This window comes from Giraffa tippelskirchi, chromosome 11, assembly GCF_054371585.1.
Source record: "Giraffa tippelskirchi isolate mGirTip1 chromosome 11, T2T-mGirTip1v1.2.pri, whole genome shotgun sequence".
Classification (NCBI taxonomy): domain Eukaryota; kingdom Metazoa; phylum Chordata; class Mammalia; order Artiodactyla; family Giraffidae; genus Giraffa; species Giraffa tippelskirchi.
The window spans coordinates 146,443,894-146,461,372 of NC_137285.1; the positions used below are offsets into that span (position 1 = coordinate 146,443,894).

Here is a 17,479-nt window from a genome sequence, read left to right on the forward strand (position 1 = left end):
GAGAAAAAGAGCTGTTAAATACCCTGAGGAGTGCTTTTCCAGGAAAAAGTCAATTCATAATCTTAAAACAGTCAGAAATATCCCCCACTCATCTTCTATGCAACACACTTAGAGGCTAAAATTACTGAATACAAAGTATCAAGCCTAAAGAATGACTCTGGTTTTTCCAGGTCACTTTTCTAGTTAGTATGGCCTGCCAAGTCAACCCCAAAAGTTTTCATTTCTGTTTAAACCAGGTAGCCAAACTCAATTGAGAGATTCTATTCAACAGAACTAAAGCAAAAAGGAAAGGTCTTACCTTAAGGCTTTCCTCAGTGTCTCTATACAGGCCACAACGATCTTGGGGTTCTTATTGTCCAGGCCTTTCAGCAGCTCCTCTTGTACAGCCTCTCCTTTCTCAATCTCTATGTACATTAGACAAATCTCTATGCCTAGCTCCTTGGCTTTGGCTTTGGGTTGGTTGAATACTTTACTTACAACACCTGACACAACTTCTCCCGTGGTTCTGTAATATATAGATTATAAACAATAACAACCATACACATAAAAGCACTCTTGAGTGGAAAGAGCTGGAAAGGGTCATGCAAAGTGGGGGAAACAAATACTTTTTAAAAAAACACTTAGAAATAACGTAAATGAGACTCTAAAACATTTATGTTCAAGAACATTTAAAAAAACAACTTATGCAAACTATTTTCATTTAAGACATGTCACAACAGACCATAGTTTCTATTTACACAGAGAAGAAATTTAAACAAGAAAGCAAAAATCCCTTGAAATCTCACTACCCAGATAAAACTACTTTCAACTTTATGGTATCCATCCTTCTAGACTTTTCTATATGCAGAGATAAACAGATAGATACACAATACATTTTATAAAAATAAGATTACAGAGTTCTTACTTTTTTGGAAAAAATTTAAGTCATTTTAAACACTTTTTAGGACAGAGAATTTCTTCACAGAAGGAATGGATATGCACCTTCAATAACAAAAGGCTGCTCCTGACTCCTTGGCAAGACTTTACAGTATCTTTATTGCTTTGAGTCTCTTCTAAATTAAATAAAACCTGTACTACTGGTGAAATTAGAGAAACTGAGTGGGTTGGGATCACACACAGCATTTATCACCAAGTTTCTAGTATCAGAAGAAAAATAAAATTAAAAAAGCAACTGTCTCACTGATGGCAAGGGAAAGTTGGTGATGCTGGTCAACAAAACTGTCAAATTAGTGACTGTCTTTCTAGGTATAAATTTTGAGGTGAGTCAAGTACATATTGGTGTCTTCTTTATCCATATGGGTGTCTTCTCTATCCATGGGTTCCTCATCTGTGGATTCAACTGAATTCAGATCAAAAATATTTGGAGAAAAAAATTCTGGAAAGTTCCAAAAAGCAAAAGTCATGCAGCCAGCAACTACTTACACATCGTTTACATTGTAGTTACAATTGTTTACATAGTATTTACATTGTATCGGGTATTAAGAGTAACCTAGAGATGGAAGTTGGATGTATGTTACATGTCATATGCAAATATTAGGCCATTTCATGTAAGGGACTTGAACATCTGTAGATTTTGCTATATCCTAAGGCACCGGGGTACGGACTTTTGTTCTGCAAACAATTCCTTTGGAGAAACTGAGGGATGGCTATATATATTTCTTGTGCAACCTAGAGATGGAAGATGGATGTCGGTTACATGTCATATGCAAATATTAGGCCATTTCATGTAAGGGACTTGAACATCTATACATTTTGCTATATCCTAAGGCATGGGGGTACGGACTTTTGTCCTAGAAACAACTCCCCTTGGAGACACTGAGGGATGGTTATATATATTTCTTGTGCAATCAGGTCAAGGGTCCCCATTTTTTTTTCGGTATGGAGGACTCCTTTCAATGACATAAAGACTAGTGTTAGAAAAGTCATGTTTATGAGGTATGGGAGACTGGAGTGACTAAATACATCTATCAACCAGTAAGCTGGGAGTTACAGAGGTTGTTTAGTTAGCCTTACCTCTCCCAAGAGATAAAAATGCTTAATGACCATAGGGAGAAAGATGTGACTCTAAGATGACGCAGCCTGAAACCACTGTAAGAAAAAGATTTTAGTAATGCTCATATGTTTTCAGTGAAATTCTGATGCCTTTACTAACCACATCAGTTTCTTCTAAGACTTCTTCCTTTTAGAGTAATTCCCATACAAAAATCTCAGCAGGAGAGAATCACTCGCTCATCAAAGCCTAAGGAAAAAACTCAGTATCTGATTTCTAATTTGCTCCTCTCTAAAGATCTCATGTACCGTTTAGACTTCTGAGAGCAGATGAAGACTGAATGAAAAACAAGGGTCAAGGAGCTATGAAAGTTAAGGGGTGAATATCCTCTAAAAGCGCTAAGCACAGTGATCCGTAAAAATAGATAATTAATCCATGTAGCACCAGACAGGGGTTTTTACCAGACTAGTTGGAAAGAAAGTACTTACTTTCCTGCTACATGAGCATTTTCAGCATAAACAAGGGCAGCTTCTAATCCTTTCAACTGAACCACTGCATTGGAATCCGTCACAAACTTTTTGATCAATCCTAAAAATTTGGACCATTCTGGGCTCTTTTCATCTTTTATTTTCTGGAAGATCTTCAGGGCTTCTTCATACCCACTTAACCTTGCTTTCCACAGCTAAAAGAAAAGTATTTTGAAACAAAACAAAATTTACTGATATTATCATCTACTATTGGGGGGGTTGGGGAATGACTATTTTATATCAGGTAATTTGAACAAAGGATCCCAGATTAGAAACAAAAATGAAGCTTAAGAAATCCAGATAGTTGATTTTTTTTTCTTAAAGATTAGCTAATAAACTTTTTCTTGTGTTTAATATTAATGATATTCTTCCAAAGCCTTCTAGAATTCATAAACTGGCCACCATAAATGTATCACACTTTGTATCCAAGTATTAGTCATTATTTCTTTGTAACAGGACATTAAAGAGGTAACAATTCAACCATGAGACAGTTTCCTGCTGAAAGTGTCCATCTCCAAAGCAGGCTGTTTTTCTGGTTGTATTGTGTAATCATTAGGCAGCTTTATACTATACTATACAGTATAACTGCTGATAAAACAAGCCAATGACAGTAAAATTTGAGTTCCAGAAAAGTCTTACCTTGTGTTCACATTTCTGATCAACCGGCAGTTTCATCCACTCACTGTCATCTCCCATTGTGCTTCCAGTTTCTCCTTAGAATTAAGAGTAATTCCTGGTCAGATAAAAATCAGAATCCATTAACTCTAGCAACCAAGCTGTCTCTCTTCTATCAAGCACAGACCAACAAAAGAATCTCACTCTTTGGTCAAATGCCCATTTAATTCCATTAATAGAACATTCAAAAAGTAAACAAAAAATTAATAAAAAATCTAAATAAATCTAGAAAGGACAGACACTATTTTTAAAAAAAAAAGATGCTTATATGTATTTTCCCAAATGAGAACTTCTTAGATCTATGACAAAGCTAGAATAAAACAGAAAAGCTAAACTACTCGGCCTTTTAAAAAAGGCAAGAAAAGAGTTTCAAAGATAAGTCACACTTTCAACTCAAAATTCCATAAGGCAAATAATCAACATGAAAAAAACTTCAATGCTACCCAGCTCTCTACCTAATCCTGGTAAATAAATATGTCTATATAAACTAAAGGAAATCAACCCTGAATATTCACTGAAGGACTGATGCTGAAGCTCCAATACTTTGGCCACTGATGTGAAGAGCTGACTCAATGAAAAGACCCTGATGCTGGTAAAGATTGAAGGCTGAAAAACTGGGAAAGGAGAAGGGTGTGGCAGAGGATGAGATGGTTAGATAGCATCACCAACTCAATGGACATGAATTTAAGCAAACTCCAAGAGGCAGTGGAGGACAGAGGAGCCTGGAGTGTTCTAGTCTATGGGACAGCAAAGAGTCAGACACGACTTACTGACAGAACAACAACAACAACAAAATATAAACTAGCAAAAAATTAAATCCCCCAGTAAACTAATTCTTCATAAACATTAAATCATTTTTTAGTTAGTGAAGTTTATACTCAACATTCCTTTAACAACTTTATGCTATTCATTTCGATAATATAGCTGTAGAAAATCTCCAAAGTACAGAAAATACATAAAGAAGGAAAGTATTAAAACACAATTTCACACCAATTAGTAACCATGATGAACACTGAAATGTATCCACTTGAATCTTTCTAGATTTCTTTCGAAGTACATGCAGTGTATAAATTATACAAAAAAGGGCTAATCTTCTTGTAATTTTTTTCTTACACAGTCACAAACATTTCCTCATATTTAAGAACATGATGTTTAAAGGCTGCATTGCACTTTGTGCGTGTGTGTGTGTGTTAGTCACTCAGTCGTGTCCGACTCTTTGCGATCCCACGGACTGTAGCCCACCAGACTTCTCCGTCCATGGAATTCTCCAGGCAAGAATACTGGAGTGGATTGCCATTCCCTTCTCCAGAGGAACTTCCCAACCCAGGGATCGAACTCTGGTCTCCTGCCTCGCCGGCAGATTCTTTACCGTTTGAGCTAAAGTCTAAATGCATTGCATTTTATGAACGTACCATAATTATCAATTCTAACAGTGGACATTTAAATTGTCTCAAATTTTTCAATATTATAAATAACACAAAAGAGATCTTGTTTATCTCTCTGTCCTCAGGCCACGTCTGACATAAAATATGTCTTCAATCAATATTTATTCAATGAATATACGCCTTGATACTATCTGCTATGAGTCAGGCACTGTGAAAAGTACTTTTTAAAACTGTGGATTCATTATACTAACAACAACTACACAAAAGAAAAATATTCTTCCCACTTTACACACTACGCTCACAAAGATTCAATAATTTGCCAAAAACAACAAAACTGGCAGGCAGTAGCTCACACTAAGATTTAAAGTCTATGCCTCTTCCTTTACAACTTGTTGCCTCCCATTTAAATGCAGGAAATATCCCAGGAAAAAAACATTAGAGATTGAATTATAAAAGTTTATTAGAGTAAATGAAACTTCCATTAAGATGTGTCTTCAAAATCCCCAAGCCTCTGAAACAACAGCACTGTATTTTAGAGGAGGAGTCAGAGAATCTATGAGAAGGCTGATAAAGCAACAGTGCGAAAATACATGAGTTTGGAGAAAAGCATGATATTATTTAACTTGAAAATGCACATCCTCTACTATCTGGCAACTCCATTCCTATGTACCTAGGAATGGAGTTGCCAGATAGTTGCCAGTTTCTAGGGGAAACTGATGCCAACTGCACCAGAAGACCTGTATAAGGACATTTACAGCAATGTTGGCCATAAAAGTCAAACGTTGAAAACACTTTACAAATTCATCAGAAAGAGAATGAATGTGGTATGTTCACTGGTTATAATATGACACAGCAACTGAAAGAATGGAAAGTGCTGAAAGCAGCTACTCCAACAAGTACATGAAGATGCCAAAAATTAGCCCAAATGTCTGCTGGTGGATGAAGAAACAAACCGATACGTACATACAATGGACTGTTACTCAGCTATCAATGAGAATGAAGTACGTTCTGATACATGTTACAACATGGACGAACTTCACAAACAGGATGCTAAGCGAAGGAAGCCAAACATGAAAGGTCTGATATCACATGATTCCATACATAGGAAATATCCAGAATGTATCAATCCATAGAGACAGATTCAGATTAGTGGTTGCCAGGGGTTACGGAGAGAGGAAGAATGGGAAGAAATTGTTTAATGGATAAGTAGTTTTACTGTGCTGTGATGGAAATGTTACTGTTTTGGGACTAGACAGAGATGGTGGTTGTATAACATTGTGAATGTGTAAAATGCCATTGAATTGTTCACTTTAAGATGGTTGCTTTTATGTTACATGAATTTCACATCAATAAAAAAATTTTTTTTAAAGTTCCCAGGTGATTCTAACATGCAACTTGGGTTAAAAACCTCTAACGTTATCTTCTTGGCACAAGTTTCAGCTGCAAAAGCAATCTTTCCTATCTGTCTGATTTTCAAAGAGAAACAGTCAATGAGAGCTTTTAAAGCGTTTTCCAACCAAGAGAATGTGAACAACATTCAACTGTTGGTATTCTGTGAATTCACCGCAATACTTTTTTTCTTGTTGGTTCCTTTTTGAAACATGAAGACGGTGATCCAAGCTGACTGCACCATATAAAATATTGTCGTCATTGTGCTATGTTTTTTGAAATGGCTTCTACTACTTCATAGCCTCAGTTTAAAATAACTATTGGTTTATGATTTTGTTGCTTTCCATTCAAAGGAAAGGCTTGGCTCATACCAAAACTTTCCCAGGCGCTGATATAATGGATGCGGTATTTTGTGCATGTGACACTGAAGACTCTTGCTCTGTCTTTATCTTTTCCCAGATTAATATACTAAGAAAAAAAAGACTTCACTAATTTTTCTCCAAAATTAATTTTAAAATTAATTTTAGAATTTAATTTTTTACACATCTAAGAAAATATATACAATATACGTGTTAGGAGGTATTACAATGAAATTGATATACTGACCTACCATCCAAATTAAAAATTAGAACTCTACCAATATTACTGCACCAGTGCAATTCTTTCCTACCCCCATCCTTCTTCCCAAAGAAGCACTTTCCTGAAGTTTGCTTGGTTCCATGCTGTGGTCAGTCACATATTCCTAAACAAAATTAACTGTGCTTGCTTGTGCGCCTTAGAAAAATGTTATACTGTTGTATAACTGACCTTGTTCATTCAATGTTCCATTTGTAAAACTCACCCATGTGGTTTACTGTAGTTATAAATCTACTAAAATTGTGGTCGAAAGACTTGTGCTGGTACAAAACCTTATCATTCCAAGATAAGTATAGAAACAGAGGTAAGTATTTAGAAACTGCCATAGCATCTATTCTAACTTCTTTTATTATGCTGGTCTGAGGAACTGAAAAACGTTGAGTGAGGCTAACGCATAAAATACAGCAAGAAAAGTAACGGAGGACAGAGAGTAAAGCTGGAAGGTAGTCTAGATCAGATCCTGGAAGGTCTTGTAAGCGATGTTAAGAAATTTGGACTTAATCCCAAAGGCAGGAGACTTTGATTGAAGGATTGTAAACAGGAAAATTTCATAAGGTATCAAATTTGCATTTTTCAAACATTATATAATGTAAATATAAAAGCAACATAAAGAATGTCTTGGAAGGCAGTAACAACAGAGGGAAATCAGAAAACTGTAATCTAAATGAAGGATGATGATAACTTGGAACTAAGAACGGTAGCAATGCAGGCAGAGAAAAGGGAACGGATTTTAGATACATAAAGAATGTCAAGGACTGCCTTCACCGAGTGACTGTAGGAGTCTAAGGTCAGGATAAAGATGAACCTTTGGACAAGCTGTGTTTGAGATGTCTATTAGACAAGGGCAGATGCGGAAAGCAGCTGGAGATTCAAGCCTGGTGCTCTCTCTCCAGAGAGAACTGGTCTGGAGATAAAAATTTAGTTAGGAGTTATCTGTGTGGCTCAGATGGTAGAGAATCTGCCTGCAATGTGGGAGACCTGGGTTTGATCCCTGGGTCGGGAAGATCCCCTGGAGAAGGGAATGGCTACTCACTCCAGTATCCTGGCCTGGAGAATTCCACGGACAGAGGAGCCTGGCGGGCTACAGTCCAGGGGGTCGCAGAGTCAGACACGACTGAGAGACTAACACACACAGGGGTGGATGAACCGTACCGAGGAAGAGGGCAGAGTGAGGAGAGCCCCAGGTTGGAGTTTAGATGCTTCAAGTTGAGAAACGAGAATCTACAGGACCTTAGGCCACCATGTGTAGTGCCGGATACATAAAATGATCAGCTAATGTCTGCTGGGGAAATAAAAAGAAAAAAACCACAATAATCCAAAGTGCAGCAAACAGTCTTATCACATTGATTTTTTGTTACTTGAGGGAAACTTTGTTACTTTCAATTTCTACCTGCAAATCTAAATTTAAAAAAAAAGAAAAGGAATTCTGTATCTTCAAAATCACCACTAACTTAAGGTTGAGACCTTAGGTAAGTTACTTACCCAAATGTACACTGCCTCAGCATGCTTGTGTGTGAAGTGGGAATAACAGTACACACCTCAGAGGATTGTGTGGATTAAAGGAGCCAGTACATATAAAGCTGTTATACTAGGTACTTGGCATCTAGATACTTGGCTCAATAAATGCTAGCAATTTACTATCATTATCAGTATTTGGCATTCCAAATTTGAAAATATTTATCTCATTTCTAAATGACAGTCAACTTTATTTTGGAATTCTATAGCATTAAAAGAGCAAGTCTACAAGCACCTTAGAATATTGCTTAATGCATAAGATACATGATTATATTAAATCTGTCATGTTGAAATATAGTATTAATATCAAAATATTTTGAAATGTGAGTATATGGGTTTCTTCATTAACACACTAAATAAAAAACAGCAGCATATTTAATAACTACTGTAATTCTGAAGTTATGATGAATAAATATTTTTATATATTATATAATATGACTACAGATATGATTTCTATTGGTGACAGAGGGGTATGTTCTTCTAATACTACTGCAGTTTATTGTCTACATTATTAACGGAAGAAAATGTCAAAATTTCAGTTAAAAGGTTAGTGAAAATAAGATGTAATTATTTTTTCATATAAATGTACAGAGTCCCTGAATTCTAACACAGGTTAAAATCTCTTCATCTACAACCTTTCAAATTCTATGATCAAAGGCTTTAGGGCACTGCTTACAATCATCTCAAAGTCCCTTGATAATAACAGTTAACACCCATCCAATACTTCAGTGGCACTTCATCTTTTACAGGTATTTTTATAATCATTCATCTTATATGTATTTCATAATGTAAATGCAAGCACACTATCTCATTTGGGTTTATTTTCTTTCTTTTTTAATATTATTTTTAGTTATGTGGCTATTTCTTACTAAACTGTAAGATCTTCTTGAGCAAAAGCTTTTTGTCTTATTAATCTCTACCCTCACAAGGTTCAAATAAATAAATAAAGCATCATTATCCTCTTTTTTCAGGTTTATTTTCTTTCTTTTTTTAATATTATTCTTACTTAGGTAACTCTTTCTTACTCAACCATAAGATTCTCTTGAGCAAAAGCTTTTTGTCTCATTAATCTCTCTTCTCACGAGGCTCAAATAAATAAATAAAGCATCTTTATCCTCTTTCTACATATGGGGGGAAAAGAGGTTCAGTGTCCTGCCAAAGGTCACTTGGGTGGAGGAGCATGGTCTAGAGGAGATTTCCTGATTCTTAGTTTGGTGAATTTTCCATGACTTACCTACATATGGTTTCTATATGATCTACAGTGAAATCTACTCACCCTATATCTATTCATACAGTATAAATAATAGGAGTTATTTTGGTGATTACTTAACTCAATAAAAATATAAACAGCAAATAAGAGTATATGTGAAAGACAAGTTCATTTGCCTCCAAAGGACTTAAGGTAATTTAGAGAAATTTAAAATACAGTTAGTTGGTAAGGGGGAATCATCCCTGATCAGCAGCTGCCAAATAATCAAGCTAACTATGTAACTGGGTCTCAGATACTGTTCACTTGTCTTTGCATAAGAAACAACTACAGTTTTAATTATAATTTGGGGTTATTCACAACACTTATTCCATTTACTATACCAAAGCCTTTGACTGTGTGGATCACAATAAACTGCGGAAAATTCTGAAAGAGATGGGAATACTAGACCACCTGACCTGCCTCTTGAGAAACCTGTATGCAGGTCAGGAAGCAACAGTTAGAACTGGACATGGAACAACAGACTGGTTCCAAATAGGAAAAGGAGCACGTCAAGGCTGTATATTGTCACCCTGCTTATTTAATTTATATGCAGAGTACATCATGAGAAACGCTGGGCTGGAGGAAGCACAAGCTGGAATCAAGATGGCCGGGAGAAATATCAATAACCTCAGATATGCAGATGACACCACCCTTATGGAAGAAAGTGAAGAACTAAAGAGCCTCTTGAGTGAAAAAGTTGGCTTAAAGCTCAACGTTCAGAAAACTAAGATCATGGCATCTGATCCCATCACTTCATGGCAAATAGATGCGGAAACAGTGGAAACAGTGGCTGACTTTATTTTGGGGGGCTCCAAAATCACTGCAGATGGTGACTGCAGCCAATGAAATTAAAAGACGCTTACTCCTTGGAAGGAAAGTTATGACCAATCTAGACAGCATATTAAAAAGCAGAGACATTACTTTGCCAACAAAGGTCCGTCTAGTCAAGGCTATGGTTTTTCCAGTAGTGAGGTATGGATGTGAGAGTGAAGAATTGATGCTTTTGAACTGTGGTGTTGCAGAAGACTCTTGAGAGTCCCTTGGACTGCAAGGAGATCCAACCAGTCCATCCTAAAGGAGACCAGTCCTAGGCGTTCATTGGAAGGACTGATGTTGAAGCTGAAACTCCAATACTTTGGCCACCTGATGTGAAGAGCTGACTCATTGGAAAATACCCTGATGCTGGGAAAGATTGAGGGCAGGAGGAGAAGGGGACGACAGAGCATGAGATGGTTGGATGGCATCACCGACTCAGTGGACATGGGTTTGGGTAGACTCCGGGAGTTGGTAATGGACAGGGAGGCCTGGCGTGTTGCAGTTCATGGGGTTGCAAAGAGTCGGACACAACTGAGCGACTGAACTGAACTGAAAGAATTCCTAAAACTTAAAAACAGGCAAACAATGTGATTAAACAGTGGGTAAAGAACTTGATTAGACACCTATCCAAAGAAGACAGATAAATGGCTAATAAGAGCATGAAAAGAAGCTCAATACTACTAAACATTAGGGGAATGCAAATCAAAACTACGAGATACCACTTCATACCTATTAGGACAGCTACTATCAAAAATCCAGAAAACAGCAAATGATGGCAAGGATATGGAGAAACTGGAGCCCTTTAACACTGTTGGTGAGAATCTAAGATGGTATAGCTACTGTGGAAAATGGTATGGCAGTTCCTCCAAAAATTAAAAATAGTATGGCCATATGATCCAGCAATTCCATTTCTGGGTATATTGAAAGCAGGGTCTGGGCTTCCCAGGTGGCACTAGTGGTAAAGAACCTGCCTGACAATGCAGGAGACATAAGAGATGCGAGTTCAATCCCTGGGTCAGGAAGGTTCCCTGGAAAAGGAAATGGCAACCTACTCCAGTATCTTGGCCTAGAATCCCACAGACAGAGGAGCCTGGAGGACTACAGTCTATGGGGTCGCAAAGAGTTGGACACAACTGAAGCAACTTAGCAAGTACAAAGAGATATCTGTAGACCCACGTTCATAGCACCATGATTCACAACAGTTAAAACACGGAAGCAACCCAAGTGACCATCAATGGATGAACAGCTAAGCAAAATGTGCTATGTACACACAACAGAGTACCGTTCAACTTTAAAAAGGAAAGAAATTCTGACACAAGCTTGTAACCTGGGTGAACCTTGAAGATACTGTTAACTGAAATAAGCCACAGAGAGACAAATACTGTGTGATCCCACTTATATGAAGTACTTATTGCTGCTGTTCAGTTACTCGGTCATGTCCGACTCTTCGTGATCCCATGGACTGCAGCACACCAGGTCTCTCTGCCCTTCACCATCTCCAGGAGCTCGCTCAAACTCATGTCCATTGAGTCAGTGATGCCATCCAGACGTAAGGAGAGGGGTTACTGTTTAATGGGTATAAAGTTTTAGTTCTACAAGAATAATTATGGAGATGGATGGTGGGGGCTAGACAATATTACAAATGCATTTAATGCCAATGAATTGTACATTTAAAAATGCTTAAGATGGTAAAATTTATATGAAATGTTCAGAACAGGCAAATCTACAGAGACAGAAACTGGATGAGTGGTTGCTTACAACTAGAGTGTTTGGGGATATTAGAAAAGTGTGAAAGAGGGTGGGGTTTCTTTTTGGGGTAATGAAAAATGTTCTAAAATTGACTGTGGTGATGGTTGCACAGATTTATGAATATACTGAAAGTCATTGAATTGTACGCTATAAAAATGGGTGAACGGTATATAAATTATATATCTTACTGAAACTGTTAAAACAATAACAACAACAAGAACAAAAACTAACAAAATTTACTTAAAAAGAAGTCCTTGGGAGATAAGAATGATTTGTAAAAGCTGCCAATCATTTTACACTTGCATGGGCTGGCTATAATGGTTAGAATCCTTTCTAATAATAGGATCTAATACTCTAATTTTACCTTAAGTATTCACTCAATGAATTTCCCTCTGGGCAAACCATGATGGTTCAACGAGTTCACAGGAGTAAAAGTAGATACCTAAACAAATAACCATACCCACTTGAAACTAGACAACACTGTTAACTGGCTGCGCTCCAATATAAAATAAAAAGTAAAAAAACAAACCAAAACACACAATCCCAAACAATCATAATACAAAATGTAGTATATGTGGAAAGTGCCCTAAGCAAGAGACAAATAAGGGTTAGGGAGATCAAGGTGAACGTTAAGTCACGCGGTCGTGTCCGACTCCTTGCGACCGCAAGGATTATAGCCCAATAGCATCAACCGCCTGGTCAGTGAAAAATCTTATAGAAAGGATGACATCTGAGCTCAGTAATAAATTATAGGTAGATTAACAAAAAACAAACAAAAACAAAACCAGGAGTGGAGAAGAGATATTGAAGCTGAGAAAAGCAAAGTCTTGGAAGTAGAAAAGTACTAAGCATGTTTAGGGAACACTAAACGGCTCCACTTAACAAAGACCAGAAAGATAGACTGGGGTCAGATCATGCATAATCCTGAACATTAAGCTAAACAGCAGAGGGTGCTGATGACCTGAAGCAGGGCAATGACATGACCCTATCCACTTTAGAAAGATAAATCTATGTAGAATGAATTGGAAGGGACAGAAAGTAGAGTCTTGATAAGAAATTATCGCAGTACTCGAGGACAAAGCTAACTAGAAGGCAGAACTCCTAGAATGGAAAGGATGAGCAGAGGAGCCTGAAGGGAGTTACATGAAAGAAGCAGACTCAGCAAGCCTTAGCAACTAAGGATGTGGGAGTAGGAGGAAAAATCTAGTAGGAGGCTCCAGTCTACATGACTCGGAGAATAGTGGTGCTAATGACAGAAAAATGTCAGAAGAAAGTTCTGAGAGTTGTTTGTTTAGGGGGAATGGAGGAGAGGTTACGAACATGATGAGTTTGGTTTTAGATTTGAAATTCAAGTGGGTGAAAATGTGGCACCAGGAATGAACAGAGGGCTCTGGATTTTATAAACAGGAAACCAAGTCTTCATTACATAGCAAGTCTTGATGTTTTAAGAGTGCATAAAACTGCCAACAAAGAGAAACATTAATAAAATTAATTTGATCTATATATGATGTTTGCTATGGTTCAATCAAGTTGGTGCATACTACAAATACTCAGAAATTTCAAGTTCATTGTCATTATGGTTCATTCAAGCTAGTTCATACAAATACTCAGAAACTTCAAATTACTCAGCACTCTGTTTTTACCCTAGTCTAAAACAGAGGCAAACTAAAATAAATCTGTTCCACAGAAATATTATAATTTTAATGCCACTGTTGTATCTAAAAATGTTTTCTAAAGAGCTCAAATACCATATAGTTCACACTATTGCTGAAGAACGTTTATATGTAATTATTTATTTTTAGACCAAAGATTAAGAAATGTTTCCAAAGTCACACATAAAGCCACAACTTAGAATAAACTCTGAACTTAGAACAGATTTCAGTTTAGTGTCCAATTAAACATTAAATGTGCATTATGTACTATCATTAGCATACAGATCCCAGCAGTCTATGCATTTTCTCTTTCATGAACCAGCTAAAAGCAAGGCACTGAGAGAGAAAGTCATCAGTAGTACCAGTAATGTTAGACCTGGGGGCAGAACCCGTATCTCCTATTTCTATCCACCATTCTTCCCCATCACTCAAGGGTCCGTGTATAGTGTCCTTTTACTTTAAATTCCTGCATTATGACAGCTAATAAGAACATTTATACAGCTACTAAACATACAGTTTTAGCTTTCGACTTGGGAAGAAGGTGTGGCAATGAAGCTATCTTACTGCTAACTCCCAAATTCTTGACCTACAAAAGCTCTTCACTATCATGATACAAGAGATCTGGATCTGATTACCATTCCTGGACTCCTGACTTCTGTCTAAGGAAATGCTACTGCAGAAGCATAAAATGAGTCTGAGGAAGTTTGAGGAAAAATTCTCCCCATTCAAAAAGAAATCCGTCTGAACGATCAATAAAGAATGATGTCAACTTGCTCAAAAAAAAAAAAAAAAGGAAATTATAAAAGAAGGATAAGACAAAATACACATACATGCCCAGAAATCTTTTCTCAAACCATGCCTAAGAAGGACAACTGTATTAAAGAAGTATAACAATTATGTAACTGTCATAGAAAATTTTAAAATGTATTACTTGGCCAAGCCAGACAAAATCTCATCACTTAAGTAGCTAGTAACAAAAATGACAAAACTTTCCCTCTAACTTAAAAAAAAACTGCACTGCCTCCAGGTAATTCTCATTAACAAGGACAAGTGTTACCCTCTTACTGGAGTATTTTGCATAGGGGGCCAGAAATGGGAACTGCTCCTCTAGTAGGTTATCTCAACAAACTTGGGCGGGCTTGCTGTACTAGTCCTCGGATGGTGGCCTCCCACCAGTTCCTTCAGAGAGGGGCAAGAGAGCTGACTCTTTCACAGTCTGCTATTCATATCAGTGGGAAAGGTTAACTGGACTCTCTCCTCAATAGATGATCACTGTCAGTGTGTCCAAAAGTGGGGGCTTCGATAGCAACACAGGCCTCTGGGGAGACAGAAAGCTAAACCTGGCTGTGAATTAGGTCAACTTTGAGAGTTACTGCTCAGTTGTACCAAGATAGCTGAAAATCTAATGCTTACTCATCTCAGAGTTAGCCAAGTCTCCAAATCCCAGGCTAAGGACCCAAGGCCCAGGACCCTAGATTCCAGCTCCACCCATCTAGCTCAGCGGGATTATAGTGGGCAAAAGCAATCCTCTCTTCATTTCAAGCAGGAACCAGACTGGGGCAAAGCTAGGCTGTGGGCACAGCTCAACCACTGCGTATCCAAACCAGCACCCTAAGGCCGCTGTCACCACCCAGAAGTAGAGCAGATGCCCCAGGCTTTAGCTCACTGCAGCCGGCATTGTTTACGCTCTTTCGCCGCCTTAGCCTCTGATAGGCCAGGAAAGTCCCCTGTACAGTCCACCAGGACTTCCGGCATGGGCGCGGGATGCTTGACCCTCGCCCGCAGTTTGACACTTACGCTCCCCGGCAGGGAGAGGTCGCAGCCCTACGGTTCCGAGGTGGAATCAGCAGGAATACCGGGCGGGCGGGGGCGGTGGCAGCATTGGTGCGGAGGGCTGCTGGGAAACGCCTCCCCGGGGGCGGGGCCCAGAGCGACCTGTCAGAGTGCCCGCCCCACCCCGGCCCCCGCCCGGCACACACTGACGGCTTAAAGGGGCCGCACATGCCTGTGCTCAGAGGTCTGCAGGACTCTGGGCGCTCCTTCCATTCCCCAGGGCTTTCAAGGCAAGGGGCTAATGAAGGACCAACTAGGGCCACTCTACCTCGGTTAGGTGTGGATCTCTTTTTTTGTGTGTGGCAACACAGATAATGTTCCAGAAACAAAGGAGGTGACTTGTTTTTACTATCACAATCTTAATGCCTTCTTTGGGAGTGAAAAAAATTGCGGCAGGGAAGTCAAAGCATCAGGGTAAATATATAGCTCCCATTATGTTAGCGGCTTATTCCACTAACTGCTTATTAACTTGAGCGGTTAGCGTTTTTCAAATGGCAACTCAAAGGCACAGAAAAGAATTCTGAGAGCCTGCATTGCTTCACCTCACCCTTTCACTGACTTCTCTTCCGTACAACGAGGAATCCTAGACAACGATAGATGATGGATGTGCGTGCATGCCAAGTTGCTTCAGTTGTGTCCCACTCTGCGAGCCCATGGATTGTAGCCCACCAGGCTCCTCTGTCCGTGGGATTCTCAGGAAAGAATACTGGAATTGGTTGCCATGCTTTCCTCCAGGGGATCTTCCCAAACCAGCGATCAAATCCGGGATTCCTGCATTGCAGGCGGATTCTTTACCATCTGAACTACCAGGAAAGCCCATGTAATAGGAATGGTTCTTGAGAAAAGTGTAGTAGAAAATGGACTAAAATCTCAGGGAGTTAAGTAATGGTCTCTGATCTCTCTGTAGGTTATTAAAGAATTTTAAATTTCTTTTCATAGGAGGAATTTTTCCTCAATCTCAATTACAAGGTTTGTATGCATTTTGTGTCTCCTTTATACTGTCAGGAAAGAGATTTATGTGTTTATTAAGCCTGTATTGTTGTTGTTCAGTCACTAAGTTGTGTCCGACTCTTTGCGACTCCATGAAATGCAGCATGACAGTCCTTCACCTTTTCCCTGAATTTGTTCAAACTCATGTCCGTTGAGACAGTGATGCCATCCAACCATCTTATCCTCTGTTGGCCCCTTCTCCTCTTGCCCTCAATCTTTTCCAGCATCAGGGTCTTTTCCAATGAGTCAGCTCTTAGCATGAGGTAGCCAAAGTATTGGAGCTTCAGCTTCAGCACCAGTCCTTCCAATGAATCTTCAGGGTTGATTTCTTTTAGGATTAACTGGTTTGATCTTCCTGCTGTCCAAGGGACTCTCAAGAGTCTTCTCCAACACCACAGTTTGAAAGCATCAATTCTTTGGTGCTCAGTCTTCTTTTTGATCCAAACTCTCATATCCACTTGACTACTGGAAAAATCATAGCTTTGACTACACGGATCTTTGTCAGCAAAGTGATGTCTCTGCTTTTTAATAGCTTTTCTTCCAAATGATATGTGACACTCTTTCCACTTTTTCCTCATCTATTTGCTATGAAGTGATAGGACCAGATGCCATGATCTTTATTTTTTGAATGTTGAATTTTAAGCCAGCTTTTTCACTCTCCTCTCTCACCTTCCTCAAGAGGCTCTTTAGTTCCTCTTCACTTGCTGCCATTAAAGTGGTATCATCTGCATATGTGAGGTTGTTGATGTTTCTCCTGGCAATCTTGATTCCAGCTCCTAAGTCATCTGGCCCAGCATACCTTCATCTAATCTTGATAAATAAACATACCTTATTAAAACCTTAAGTCACCCCTAAACCTATATAGAAATCAATTTAGTAAAGCTAAAGACCATTTATGGGCTTCCCTGGTGGCTCAGTGGTAAAGAATCTATCTGCCAATGCAGGGGATGCAAGTTCAGTCCCTGGGTCAGAAAGATCCTCTGGAGAAGGAAATGGCAACCCACTCCAGTATTCTTGCCTGGGAAATCCCACGGACAGAGGAGCCTGGCGAGCTACAGTTCAGGGGGTCACAA

General features: G+C 38.7%; 1 protein-coding gene across 47 annotated transcripts in view; it reads right to left on the bottom strand.

The window, feature by feature from the left end:
• Positions 1–17,479, bottom strand: part of CKAP5 (cytoskeleton associated protein 5) — a 102,075-nt gene that overhangs the window by 64,346 nt on the left and 20,250 nt on the right. For 16 of the 47 annotated variants that reach the window (XM_081538591.1, XM_081538587.1, XM_081538571.1 and 13 more), the window contains 3 exons: positions 3,157–3,250; positions 2,479–2,672; positions 299–505 (listed from right to left, as the gene is read on the bottom strand). In XM_081538591.1, the coding sequence (XP_081394717.1) occupies positions 299–505; positions 2,479–2,672; positions 3,157–3,213 (458 nt within the window). In that variant the 5' untranslated portion in view covers positions 3,214–3,250. Of the gene's footprint in view, positions 1–298; positions 506–2,478; positions 2,673–3,156; positions 3,251–7,635; positions 7,885–15,380; positions 15,498–17,075; positions 17,217–17,479 lie in introns of those variants that run through there. The other 31 variants (XM_081538593.1, XM_081538588.1, XM_081538572.1 and 28 more) reach the window with 8 other exon arrangements.